At 44.4% G+C, this 13865-nt stretch overlaps 2 protein-coding genes across 2 annotated transcripts in view; both read right to left on the bottom strand.

Moving 5' to 3' along the window:
• Positions 1-403: 403 nt before the first annotated feature.
• On the bottom strand, positions 404-1830 carry LOC116059174 (L-selectin-like). Its single transcript, XM_031312126.2, has 3 exons — positions 1413-1830; positions 619-710; positions 404-548 (listed from the first exon to the last, which is right to left on the bottom strand). The coding sequence occupies exons 1-3, from the start codon at positions 1828-1830 to the stop codon at positions 414-416; spliced, it is 645 nt and encodes a 214-aa protein (XP_031167986.2). The 3' UTR covers positions 404-413.
• A 319-nt stretch (positions 1831-2149) lies between these two features.
• LOC118496488 (asialoglycoprotein receptor 2-like) overlaps positions 2150-13865 on the bottom strand; it is a 14651-nt gene continuing 2935 nt past the window's right edge. The window contains exons 2-3 of the mRNA XM_036008372.1: positions 10658-10848; positions 2150-2392 (exon numbers count right to left, since the gene is read on the bottom strand). Coding sequence (XP_035864265.1) covers positions 2150-2392; positions 10658-10848 — 434 coding nt within the window. The remainder of the gene's footprint in view (positions 2393-10657; positions 10849-13865) is intronic.

A 13865-nucleotide genomic window follows, 5' to 3' on the forward strand; every position in this document is an offset into this window, starting at 1 on the left:
GGGATACAGTATCTCCATGGTTACCACACATTGATTGCCTGGCGTTTCCTCGCAGTGCGTTGTCCTTCACATGACGTGACTACTCAGGCCAACGGTCGCTCCCCGTGTGGAAAACCCTTTACTCTCAAACAAAGAAAGACATTTTATCTCATTAAAATAGATTTTAAAGAAGAAACAGTAAATCAGTAAAACATGTCAGTTATATTTCCCCAAAGATGATAAATCAGATAAATAATAAAGTCTTGTTTTATTCTAACAACAGTCTGAAGCTCAAAGATATTAAGTTTATGATCAAACATAACAAAGAAAAGCATAAAATCTTCATATTTGAGAAGCTGGAAGCTGTGAATATATTTAGTATTTCTGCTTGCAAAGAAACAGACTTTCCTCTGATCAGATGCAGCAACTCAACATTACAGCTCATCCCTCTTCCTCCTCCTCTTGTTTGTCTTCTTGTCTTCCTTGTGGAAGACTTTTCCATCGGCCTGCTTCCTCCAGCTCAGTTTGATGTTGTCGTCCAGCCCCTGGTCCCTCAGCTTCTGTTTCAGCTGAGACACAAAACTTATCTTATCTCATTTGTTTATTCATAAAGGTAAAACAGTATAAAACATGATTTACCTGCTTCAACATGGCCTCCATCACAGCAGGGTCATTCAGATCCAGATTCTTCTTGTTCTCAAACTTCACTTTCACCACTTTCTTTGACACCACTTTGTAAAAATCAAACAAACTTTATGAGTTCAAACATTTCTGTCTGGATAATAATCAGCATCCTGTTCATTCCTCATCATCAGTTTAAACAATAGATTCAACACTAACTTATCATCTGCAGCTGATCACCACTGCATGCTAACTTTACTAACTATTCCATGGAAATGATCCACATCATCATGTTCACATTTACTCTCCACAACTTGATGTTTGGTGTTTAGAGTCCCGGGTTAGCACTAGGGAGGTAACGATGGTTAAATATGGATAGAAATGTGTAAAGATAACAACCGGTTGAGATAAGAAATGAATGTTGATGCAGTTTTTAAACGTCCTAGAGCGTAATCTACTTTAGATTGACCTTGTTTGACTTCAGACGTCACTACAACTTCTTAGTTTATTTATTTGAAGAGATTTGTTTCTATTAATTTAGTTATTTAGATGTGGGATTTGTTTTAAACATCTAACTTTGTTCTTTAAGATAAAATATAATTTCAGTCACTTTTGATAAGAGGACACATCTGTTGTTCTGCACAGTTTATAGAAATAAAGGAAGATTTTCACTCATTCTGTTAAAAACATCTTGAGAAAACGGTATCATCAACTTAAAATCCTGAATCTAATCGTGAGTTGAGTATATCGTTACATCCCTATTGTCCTGAATCTAAATGTAAAAGCTGTCTGAATCCCGGGTTAGCACTCACCTGGACCGTAGCAAATGAACGCTCTCTCCATGTCACAGGGCCAGTCCTCCCAGGTTCCTGATTGGCTGAAGTCTGCAGCCACACAAGCCTCGTTCCCGTTCTTGTTATCAGGTTGCCCGTTCTTCCAGAAGCTGAATGAGGAGTTACTTCCATTTGACCACTTCCAGGAGTCTCTGAAAAGACCGATCCAGGCAAGGTTTCCTCCAACTATCACCTCCTGTATCTTCTGGTTCTCTGTCATGTTTCTCACACTGGCCAGGTCTGTGTAGTGATCTCTGCAGTAGCTCTGGGCTGCAGTCCATGTCATAGAGGTGGTGTTGATGAAGACAAAAGTCACATCTGACCCTGAAAATGGAGCGCAGAGAAGTGTAGAGGCAGCATAACATACAACCTCCATCCATCCACATCTGTGATTCATGTCTTTATAATATCTAAAATATATACACTGAGATATAAAGAACCACATCAATAAACTAATGAATAACTTTATGCACAAGTCCAATCTCTATAATATGATATAATATGTCTTCCTCTGGTGGTGATGCTGATGAACCACTGAGCTGTTGTACTGCTCTCATTCCTGCCGTCTTATTATCTGCTGCTCAGTCAGCTGTAAAGCTCTTTGAATGGTACTAACCTGTGTGAAAGCTGCTTTTTGTCAGAGTGACTGACTGATACTACAGAGGCCTGAATAATGAAAACAAAGAGGCAAAGAGAAGCAGAGAAGGGAAACTTCACTAGTTAATATTCTCACCTCTGACATCTACACAGATTGGATAACGGCTGTTTTCACAACTGAGGTCGTGCCAGAGTCCATCAGGATGCATGTCTGTGCAGACTTTATAACTGTGTCCAGCGTCTGGTTGTCCAGTCATCCATCGTCTGAACTCCATCTCCCCGGGTTTGTAGAAACTTGTGTTTGACAGTGACCACCTCCAGGGGTTGGGGACATGGTCATCGTACAGTCCTATCCAGGCTCTCTGATTGTGATATAAAGAATTAGACTCTGCTCTAGCTGTTTGTTGAAGACCAGATGTTTACCTAATCTTTCCATCTCCAGTCTTGATACTATCAGTCTGATCCTCTAGGACTCCTTCATTCTGTTACCCTCCTTTAATAACTCATTACCAGCCATAGTTTCTGATCACTGAAACTGATTTTCAATTAGCTTCTCCAGAACATAGATCTCTGTTGTTGTAAATACTGTTTTGTGATGTTTTAGTTTTGTCTAATGTTTTACTGCATTAGTTGTTTCTATGTTTTAATGTCTTGTATCAACTTCCTTCTATCGCTGTCTCTTGACCAGGTCGTCATGTAAATAAGAATTAATTATCGATTGACTTATCTGGTTAAATAAGTTACAATAATAAATTAATAAATAAAATAACGACTTCAAGAGATCTGTTATGTTCAAGTGATGGTGACCAACATCCACAGCCTTTGTTCTGAGTACAAATATATTCAAATGTTTATGTGAAGTTAATTTGAGGCTGGCCATCAATTGTACTACAGGCTGTAGTAGACCATCGTTGCATGATAAGGAACATTTGGGTCAGTGACGTTACTCCCGGTAGTGCACATTGGGTGCGCGGTCTTCACCACTTCTGACCTGTACAGGTGCGTCTGTTTAACCATAAAATGGCCTAAAACGTAATCGCAATTCATTATTTATTTACTCCTACCAGAGGGGAGTGACTCAAAGAGCTTGTGTCCGGGGCGGGAGGGGTCAGCCACAATCTTTCCAGCACGCTTCAGAGTCCTGGTGGCGTATAGGTCCTGGAGCGGCGGCAGATTGCAGCCAATCACCTTCTCAGCTGACCGAATGACACGCTGCAGCCTGCCCTTGTCCTTGGCAGTGGCAGCAGCGTACCAGATGGTGATGGAGGATGTGAGGATGGACTCAATGATGGCTGTGTAGAAGTCATTGTCTTTGGCAGGTTGAATTTCTTCAGCTGCCGCAGGAAGTACATCCTCTGTTGTGCTTTCTTGACGAGGGAGCTGATGTTCAGCTCCCACTTGAGGTCCTGGGAGATGGTAGTTCCCAGGAAGCGGAAAGACTCCACAGTGTCAATTGTGGAGCCCCAGAGGGTGATGGGGGCAGGTGGGGCTGGGTTCTTTCTGAAGTCCACAACCATCTCCACTGTCTTTAGAGCATTGAGCTCTAGATTGTTTTGCTTGCACCAGGTCACCAGGTGGTCAGCCTCCCACCTGTAGGCGGACTCGTCTCCATCAGAGATGAGTCCGATGAGGGAGGTGTCGTCCGCAAACTTCAGAAGCTTGACGGACTGGTGACTGGAGGTGCAGCTGTTGGTGTACAGGGAGAAGAGCAGAGGAGAAAGAACGCAGCCCTGGGGGGATCCGGTGCTGATGGTCTGTGAGTCGGAGACGTGTTTCCCCAGCTTCACATGCTGCTTCCTGTCAGACAGGAAGTCAGTGATCCACCTGCAGGTGGAGTCAGGCACACCTAGCTGGGAGAGTTTCTCCTGAGTGTTTATCGCATATGCCATTTACTGATTAAAGGGATACTTCACCGATTAGCATTAAGCTTTGTATCAGTAGAAACACAGTAGTATTTTGTTGTTTCTATGTTTCAATGTCTTGTTAGTCTTTCTAACACATAATCTTCTTCTGTTTCCATCCCTCTGCTGCAGCTCAGCAGGGAAACACTGTCTGCTGAAGGTTAAACTCAAACACTTTAGACTTCTACTACATTTCAAAGATAAATATTCTACTTTTTCCTGCTCTACATTTAGTTATTAGTTCCTACACACAGAAAAATAATGGTTCTTTAACGGTTCTTCAAAGGACTCAATGGTTCTTCAAAGAGTCATCACCAATTGAAGAACCTTTATATTTAGAGAATGGTTCTTCAAGCCTTTTATATTGTTCTTTCAAGTACTAAAGGTTCTTGGTAGCCAAAAACAATGAAGTTAGGGCACCAACAATTATTTATATTATTGATTAATCTGCAGATTTTCTCGATTGTTTGGTTTGCATATAAACATCAGAAAGCAGTGAAAAATGCCCAGCACAGTTTCCCAAATAGTATTTGGCGTGGTTGGTTTACTGCAGTGGTAAAAGTACTAACAGGACTAGAAATACTTGGTAAATTACCTGCATTCAAAATGTTAAGTAAAAGTACAAAAAATATTGATGGATTAATGGAAATGTCACTTAAATTTTGCAATTGAAAAAATTGGGTGTAATTGTATTTTCTTGTAACTAAAGACACCAAAATAAATGTAGTGGAGTATTAAAAAAGGATTACACAAGAAGTAGACCTATACTGTTGTTGGGTACTCGTAGGGGTACAGATCAGATTATTGGCATATTATCAAAGATGTTTATCAATATTAATAAAGTTATGAATATGGTTATTAATAACTTTATCAAATCAACAAACAATCAAAACGGGGCACCACCCTGGAACTTCAGGGGCCAATATTGAACTGTGGAATAGTCTCATTTGTCAGTGGAAGGGTGAAATCCGAGCTCTGACCTGTGTTTAACCAGCAATTAATACAATAATACACAAATAATCACAAACAACTGCTAATTAACGTATAGTAGAATTTATTAAAATCAAAATTATCAATGGCCGATCAATAATCCTTTGATCAATTAAAACCAATATACGTTTCTTTTAAGTACAACAAAACAAAGCAAAAACAAAACAGCGTGTGGGGAGACCCTCTGTGTGTGTGTGTGTGTGTGTGTGTGTGTGTGGGTGTGAGAGAGTGAGTGTGAAAGAGTAAGGGGTGACAAGGTGTAGTCTAGCCAAAGACTACAAAAATGGCTACTCCTGTGAGCTGAACAAAACTGTTTCACCCCAAGAGGGCGGTATTGATAGGCTAGGCTAAGATTAGCCGTTAGCTCATTCAGGCTAAGCTATGTGCTACCAACAATAGGCTAGCTGCTAAGCTAACGTGTCTGCACACGTGTGGTTGACAAGAGGGAGACACCGGAGCGCAGAACTGTGGAGCGGTGCGCGCTCTGCAGTTTATGTGACTCGCTGTTTGACCAGCTGTTCACCTTAGCGCATGTGGGTAACTAGCTATGTGTTCATATATGTGTGTGTGAGAGAAAGGTTAGAGAAGTAGGAAAGAAAGATATATATATATATACTTGGATGTAACAGTACCTAAAACTCCTCAGCAGTGGGAGAAGCAGAAAGTAGCATTTACAGCCTGAACAAGCTAGCTACATATTCAACACAACATATCAACAATGCACCGTGATCAGAGTACATTCACAGAATAGATTTGACTCAGCGGTCACAATCCTAGATTAATACATTACACGCGCAGCAGTAGCGCTGTATTAATCAGATCACATTAATGGTAACACAAAGTAGCAGCAATAGCAAATTACTCATTAATAAAACACACTATTTATCTCTGCCCAGACGTAAGCCTTCTTACTGTGTGTTCAGTCCGTTTATCCGTAGGTTTCCACGAAAGAAACGGGGTCCGTGTCTACTCGTCAGCAGATCAGAGGAAGCTCTCCTTCCAAAAAAGGCAGAAGGAAGAGAGCGAGAGTCGACTTGAGAAGAAAAACGTTGTTTCCTTCTCCTGCAGATATGAAAACACTGGCGAGTGGTTTCAGAGGATCCACGGTGCTCCCAGCACCGAAATTAAATCCACTTAGTTTCAAAAATGGAAGTTTTAGCACCAACTTGTAGTGCTGACCTGTCGTCAACTGGAAAGCATTTGTTTCTGTGCGTCATGCTGTAGTGACCAAAGTCACAGGGCAAAAGACGAGAAGTGGGGGGTGACATGGAGTTTTATAGCTCAGGCCACCAGACCTGGCTCCATGCTGGTTTTATGGTACCTCTGAACCAATGGGAATGCAGGACCTCCTGGTGTGGCCATTTTGTGCAGTAACACCTAGGTGCGACTTTTAGGCTGCAAGGTCTGCATAGAAAATGGGTGATGAACCATCTTTCCGGAGGAGACCTGGATCGGAATTTTCCAAGTAGGCCTTCTTTGTCTCAGGCCCATTGTCTCTGAGCACATGTTGGCTGGAAATCCTTTGTTTGACAAGATAATGTTTAACTCACTCCTGGACGGACCCAACACTGTACTTGATTGAGTAAATGTTTTGAGGTATAGGTCAAATTAGTTTATGCTCTTTTCCCCTCATCAATACTACACACACACACACACACACACACACACACACACACACACACACACACACACACACACACACACACAGGTACAGGACACACACACACACACACACACACACACACACACACACACAGACACACTGATGAGTCATGACATGGTATGGGAAGAGTAAAAAAACGTTTGTTTCGTATCATTACATCAGATCATAGCCTGTCATATATGTACAGGTTTAGCTTAGTTTAAAAACAGTCTAACGATTTTATAACGATTAAATAATAATAAGATTTAGGTTCGTTTTTTAACGTTATTAAATATAAATCCAACACACTATGCGTTGCAAATATATACCGTCAAAGGACTATGGCGGGCGGAGACAGAAACACATTGAGGAGTGCGCTCTATCTGGCACCCCGCCCGCTGGATCTTCACACAAGAGAAAAACGAGCGCACCTCTTCAACTGGCGTAACCCAGTCACCCCACATCGTCTCTCGTGAGTGGGCATCGGACCAGCGGCTAATTTTCTCCTAAACTACACTTTGGTTCCTGGGGCAGGGAGGCGAGGTAAGCGTTTTCATTTTACTGTTAGTTTGTTGCTGAAAATGTGCTTGTTTAAACAGTGCTTCTAGAATAAACTCTCTGATGTTAGCTACGTTAGCTAACGTAACTTAGCTAGCTAGCTAGCTAGCTTATGAAGGGTAACTGACATTTAACTTCATTAAAGTTATTTCAAAGGAGTCGTTAATGGAGACATTTCAAGGCTGTATCGTTGTTATCTTCTATGATAACGTTATCACAACGTCTGTTTGCAGATTCAATGTTACGTTGTCTAATAAGTTATCTGTTTTGTTTTTTATTAAGAAATATCTGAGTCATTGTGTGCTACATTGGCTGGCTTAGCTAGCTAGGTCAATGCTACGACAAACGTTAGCGCGCTAAAACGTAGCTAGCTAACGTTGATTTAGCTCGGTTTAAGGAAAGGTTTATGAATAAAACGTTACTAATGATAACTAATCCACCGACCGTTAGTAACGTACGGACATTGGCAATGGTAAATTATCTTTTTATATTTGAATTTAGAAGTGTAAAAATGGGCGGCAAAAGCGTTTTTCACCGACTGTCACTGTCCTCAGCCGTACGTAACGTTACGTAACGTCTGTATTAAAGAGCAACGCCGCCATCTTGCTTGCTGAAAAGTGAACATGCAGAAAAAGGATGAAAATTTGTAGCCTATTTTGAATGCTCACCTTTCCATGTTGTATGTGTTTTTAATTGTTTGTGTAACGTTACTATATATTACGTGTGTGTGTGTGTGTTTTCAGATTCAGACCTCAATGTTAAATGTTACTCAGATCATTTTAAATGTGTGTTCACAGAAAACTACTTCCGGGACTACCAGATGCCCCACTGCCAAGCAGCTGGAAAATGCCCAGTCCAAGGTGTTGAGAGTCAGGTCTTTTATATTTTACCTGGCAGGTACAGCCAAGGGGCAGACTGAATTGTTCAGTTGGCTGTTTTTTAAGGAATATTGATTGAAGTAAGTGTGACTTTCCAAAACAATTATTGTGAAGTGGTTATGACACACACCTGCTGTGAACAGTGACTGACTCAAAGCCTATGTTTCTGCAGATACCCAGCCCACCTCCAGTCCGTAGGCCAGACCATCACCACGGCAGATTTCTACCTGAGGAACATACAGGAGTTCCTCGAATACTTTCGGGAAACCCTACCTGCCCAGTCTCGCCTGAATGCGATGGATGTGGTGAGCGTGCTGCACAGGGGATTTTGTGATCTCTGTATGTATTAAAATCTCGACTTGTGTCCTGTTGTCATCACTGCTTGTGAGTCTGTTGTTTTTGTTAATGTCTCCTCTGAAAGAGTCTGTCAGTTTTCTGTGTCAGGGAATACAAGACTCTTGGAGACTGACGAGTTTCGCTGGCTGGAGAGGTGGCTGGAGCTGCGGGCGGCCAGCAAGCCACCAAACCAGCTGGTTTTTGTCACGGCTGGGAAGGGCCATGCTAAAACTTCTTGCACCACCTGCAGGTAGCGTGGGCGGAGATGGGCCTTAAAAGGTCCCCCAACTTCACCGACCTGAGGACGGCTGTGTTTGCTCATGTGAGTTCTCCTCAGTCACTTATCTGTTCATGCTGGATTTCATTAACTAATAACTAATTTCCATTCAACTCTGCTGGCTTAACTAACAGTAGCAATATTTTCTCTTCTACTGTTTTAAGGCCAAGAACAACCTGCCTGCCGAGCAGCGGAAGATGGTGGCCACCTTTTATGTGCAACAACACGGCCACCGCTGACCGCTTCTACACCCTCAGCCTGAACGTGGCCCAGTCAAAGAGGATGAGGGAGCATTTCTGCCAGGCCCTCACCCACACCATGCCATCACCAGAGTCACCAGGAGCCTCCTCCTCCTCCACCACCAGGAAAAGGTCCTGCAAGCCTGAGTCCTCCTCCAGTTCCAAGGACGAAACCCCTGTCCCCTACCAGGAGTCAGGGACCTCAGACTGGAGGAGCAGAGGGAGTTTATGGCCAGGCTGCAAAATGTAAGTAAAACTCTTAAGATATGTACATTAAAGACTCAGTCCATTTCATGTCTGTTACACCAGACCTCACTCTGTGTTTTGTGTTTCCTTAACAGACACCAGAGAAGGCCCTCAGGACGAGCCAGTACGGCAGGCTGATGGTGGCCTGACTCCCCTAGAGGCTCAACCCCTCCTGTCAAAGAGGATTTCAGAGAGGGCGAGAAGGGCAGCGTATCGCGTGGCACAAAAGACTTACAGCACGTAAATAGTTGTTTTATTGTGTTTTATAGATTGGTTAAGATTCATTTTGTACTATTAGATGTTCTATTTTAGTAGATGTTAAGATTAATTTTCTTTTAGTTTGTTTTCAAATGTTGTTCAATATTGGTATGTGTTTAATACAAGTTCCTTTTTTACTTAAAATGACACAACTATAATACTGAGCACGCTGAGCCTAAACATGGAGCTATGAGCACCAAACTGGTCAGGTGTTCTTAACACAGGCCCACCTTTGAGTTTGAAAAGGTTCAAAGTATCTCACTTTATTAAATTACATAGATATCTAGTGCAATACTTAACAGCTGTCATAGAGTGAATGGGAACTTCCCCAGTTTCCTCACTGTCATTTCTTTTAGGGACAGACTACTACTATCTATCTGGAACCAGCTTGGTTTAGTAGAGCTCTCTCCACTGGACAACACATCCAAATTTCATAGTCATAACTCATTTCAAAGTGTTTTTATTGTGACCAGAAATCCTCCTCACACGTCAATAACCTAATTTTTAAAAACTGACATTTGTCACACTCATGACAGGGAACTCAGGGTTCCCCGGTGTCCTTGCTGCCATGGCAGTTACTTCACCAAATGGCCGACACCAGGGGACCAGGTGACACGGCGGTCAGGACACGGGGGAACCCAGAACTCCCAGCGTTGTGAATCACTATATAAATATGTTAGTTTCACTCTGGTTCCTGATTAATTTAATTAATGCAAATGTTTCAAAACCTCTGTAATGTTGTTCTGAATGTTTGGCCAGTCAGATTGCCTGGTTGGATCTACTTGTATTGTTATTGTGTAACATTTGTTAAATTTTTCTCATTTTTTTTGTAATGTAATTGAATTAAATATGATCAACAATAAAATTGTCAAATAGCCAAATATACACATGTATTGTTGTTTTTAAATCTACCCAGAATAACATTTAAAATGAACAAAGAACCATTTATTCTGAAGAACCATTTAAAAGAGGTTCTTTATTGAACCAGTTGGCTGCACAAAGAACTTTCTTGAAAATGGTTCCTTAAAGAACCAATTTTGAATATGGTTCTTTGAAGAACCATTTTGTGATGGTTCTTTGAAGAACCTTTGAGGGTTCTTTAGAGAACCATTTACAGAAATGGTTCTTTAAAGAACCTCTTGTTAAAAGGTTCTTTGTGGAACTGAAAATGGTTCTTCTATGGCATCACTCTAAAGAACCATTTTTGGTTCCAGTTAGCACCTTTATTTTTCTGTGTGTATGGAGGGTTTCAAACCTCCTGTCAGAAAGACTTTGAGATGAAAGAGAGAAAAGTGAACTCACGTAGCTGTTCTTGGAGTAGAACATGTTGTCTAAATTTGCCGTGTTGTTCAGGATCTTCATAACCTCCATGTTGTCTACAGTGGCCAGGTCTGCGTCTTTCTCTCTGCAGTATCTTTGGGCTTCAGTAAAGTTCTTCCTGTCATAAACAAAATAGTACTGACGTCCAGCAGCTGATGAGACAGCACTCAGCCCTGTAGGGTCACACACACATATAGAGCAAATTTAATATTTTATTCTATATTAATACACAATATTATATTTCAGTTACACCAACAGCGCCTGCTTTCAGATTATCTAAATGATATCAAATGTTGATCCAACGAGAAACTTCCTTCAGTTAAATGGAAACCAAACTGAAGTAATGATGTTCCTCTAAACTTCCTATTTCTAGACTTTGGTTTATCCTGTCAGCTGTTCTGTATTACCTCTCCGGGAACCATCACCTTATCGTGGTGGAGAGGTCTGTGTGTCCCTATGAACCTGAGGGCTGTGTTGTCTGGAGCTTTGTGCTCCTGGTAGGGTCTCCCAATGCAAAGTGGTCTCAGGTGAGGGGCCAGACAAAGAATGGTTCAAAAACCCTATGAAAAAACAAGGTAGAGATGATGTGACCCTGCCCGGAGTAAGCCCGGAGCCCCCGTCTGGAGCCAGGCCCAGATGGAGGGCCCAGATGGAGGGCCCGTCAGCGAGCGCCTGGTGGCCGGGTTGCCACGGAGCCCAGCTGGGCACAGCCCAAAAAGCTACGTGGCACCTCTCTCTCCAACCCATGGGCCCACCACCTGTGGGAGGAGCCGCTGGGGTCGGGTGCGCTGCCACATGGGTGGCAGTGAAGGACAGGGGCCTCGACGGACCAGACCCGGGCAGCAGACGCTGGCTCTGGGGACGTGGAACGTCACCTCTCTGTGGGGGAAGGAGCCTGAACTTGTGCGGGAGGTGGAGCGCTACCAGTTGGATCTGGTGGGGCTTACCTCTACGCACAGTCTCGGTTCTGGAACCATACTCCTGGATAGGGGTTGGACTCTTTTCTTCTCCGGAGTTGCCCAGGGTGTGAGGCGCCGGGCGGGTGTGGGGATACTCACAAGCCCCCGGCTGAGCGCCTCTACGTTGGAGTTTACCCCGGTGGACGAGAGGGTCGCCTCCCTACGCCTGCGAGTTGTGGGGGGGAAAACTCTGACTGTTGTTTGTGTGTATGCACCAAACAAGAGCTCGGAGTATTCGGCCTTCTTGGAGACCTTGAATGGAGTCCTGTATGGGACTCCAGTGGGGGACTCCATAGTTCTGCTGGGGGACTTCAACGCGCACGTGGGCAATGATGGAGACACATGGAGAGGCATGATTGGGAGGAACGGCCTCCCTGATCTAAACCAGAGTGGTTGTTTGTTGTTGGCCTTCTGTGCTAGTCATGGATTGTCTATAACGAACACCATGTTCGAACATAGGGATGCTCATAAGTGTACTTGGTACCAGAGCACCCTAGGCCAAAGGTCAATGATCGATTTTATAATCGTTTCATCTGATCTGAGGCCGTATGTTTTGGACACTCGGGTGAAGAGAGGGGCAGAGCTGTCAACTGATCACCATCTGGTGGTGAGTTGGATCAGAGGGTGGGAGAAGACTCTGGACAGACCTGGTAAGCCCAAACGGGTAGTGCGGGTGAATTGGGAACGTCTGGAGGAGGCCCCTGTCCGACAGACTTTCAACTCACACCTCCGGCGGAGCTTTTCGTGCATCCCTGTGGAGGCTGGGGGCATTGAACCCGAGTGGACAATGTTCAAAGTTTCCATTGCTGAAGCTGCAATGGGGAGCTGTGGTCTCAGGGTCTTAGGTGCCTCAAGGGGCGGTAACCCACGAACACCGTGGTGGACACCGGGGGTCAGGGAAGCCGTCCGACTGAAGAAGGAGTCTTTCCGGGATATGTTATCCCAGAGGACTCCGGAGGCAGTTTCAAGGTACCGAAGGGCCCGAAGGGCTGCAGCCTCTGCCGTGAAAGAGGCAAAGCAGCGGGTGTGGGAGAAGTTCGGAGAAGACATGGAGAAGGACTTTCGGTCGGCACCAAGGTGCTTCTGGAAAACCGTTCGCCACCTCAGGAGTGGGAAGTGGGGAACCATCCAAGCTGTGTACAGTAAGGATGGGACGCTGTTGACCTCAACTGAGGAGGTAATAGGGCGGTGGAAGGAGCACTTTGAGGAACTCTTAAATCCGACTAATACGCCCTCTATGGTAGAGGCAGAGCTGGAGGATGATGGGGGATTGTCGTCAATCTCCCTGGTGGAAGTTGCTGAGGTAGTTAAACAACTCCACAGTGGCAAAGCCCCAGGGATTGATGAGATCCGTCCAGAAATGCTTAAAGCTCTGGGTGTGGAGGGGTTGTCTTGGTTGACACGCCTCTTCAACATTGCGTGGAAGTCTGGGACGGTGCCTAAGGAGTGGCAGACAGGGGTGGTGGTTCCCCTTTACAAAAAAGGGGGACCAGAGGGTGTGTGCCAATTACAGGGGTATCACACTTCTCAGCCTCCCCGATAAAGTCTACTCCAAGGTGCTGGAAAGGAGGGTTCGGTCGATAGTCGAACCTCAGGTTGAAGAGGAACAATGTGGATTCCGTCCTGGTCGTGGAACAACAGACCAGATCTTTACTCTTGCAAGGATCCTGGAGGGAGCCTGGGAGTATGCCCAACCGGTCTACATGTACTTTGTGGATCTGGAGAAGGCGTATGACCGGGTCCCCCGGGAGATACTGTGGGAGGTGCTGCGGGAGTATGGGGTGAGGGGGTCCCTTCTCAGGGCCTTCCAATCTCTGTATGACCAAAGCGAGAGCTGTGTCCGGGTTCTCGGCAGTAAGTTGGACTCGTTTCAGGTGAGAGTTGGCCTCCGCCAGGGCTGCGCTTTGTCACCAATCCTGTTTGTAGTATTTATGGACAGGATATCGAGGCGTAGTCGGGGTGGAGAGGGGTTGCAGTTTGGTGAGCTGGGGATCTCATCGCTGCTTTTTGCGGATGATGTGGTCGTGATGACATCATCGGCCTGTGACCTTCAGCACACACTGGATCAGTTCGCAGCCGAGTGTGAAGCGGCTGGGATGAGGATCAGCACCTCTAAATCGGAGGCCATGGTTCTCAGCAGGAAACCGATGGAGTGCCTTCTCCAGGTAAGGAATGAGTCCTTACCCCAAGTGAAGGAGTTGAAGTACCTTGGGGTCTTGTTCGCGAGTGAG

The sequence above is a fragment of the Sander lucioperca genome, chromosome 12, assembly GCF_008315115.2.
Source record: "Sander lucioperca isolate FBNREF2018 chromosome 12, SLUC_FBN_1.2, whole genome shotgun sequence".
Classification (NCBI taxonomy): domain Eukaryota; kingdom Metazoa; phylum Chordata; class Actinopteri; order Perciformes; family Percidae; genus Sander; species Sander lucioperca.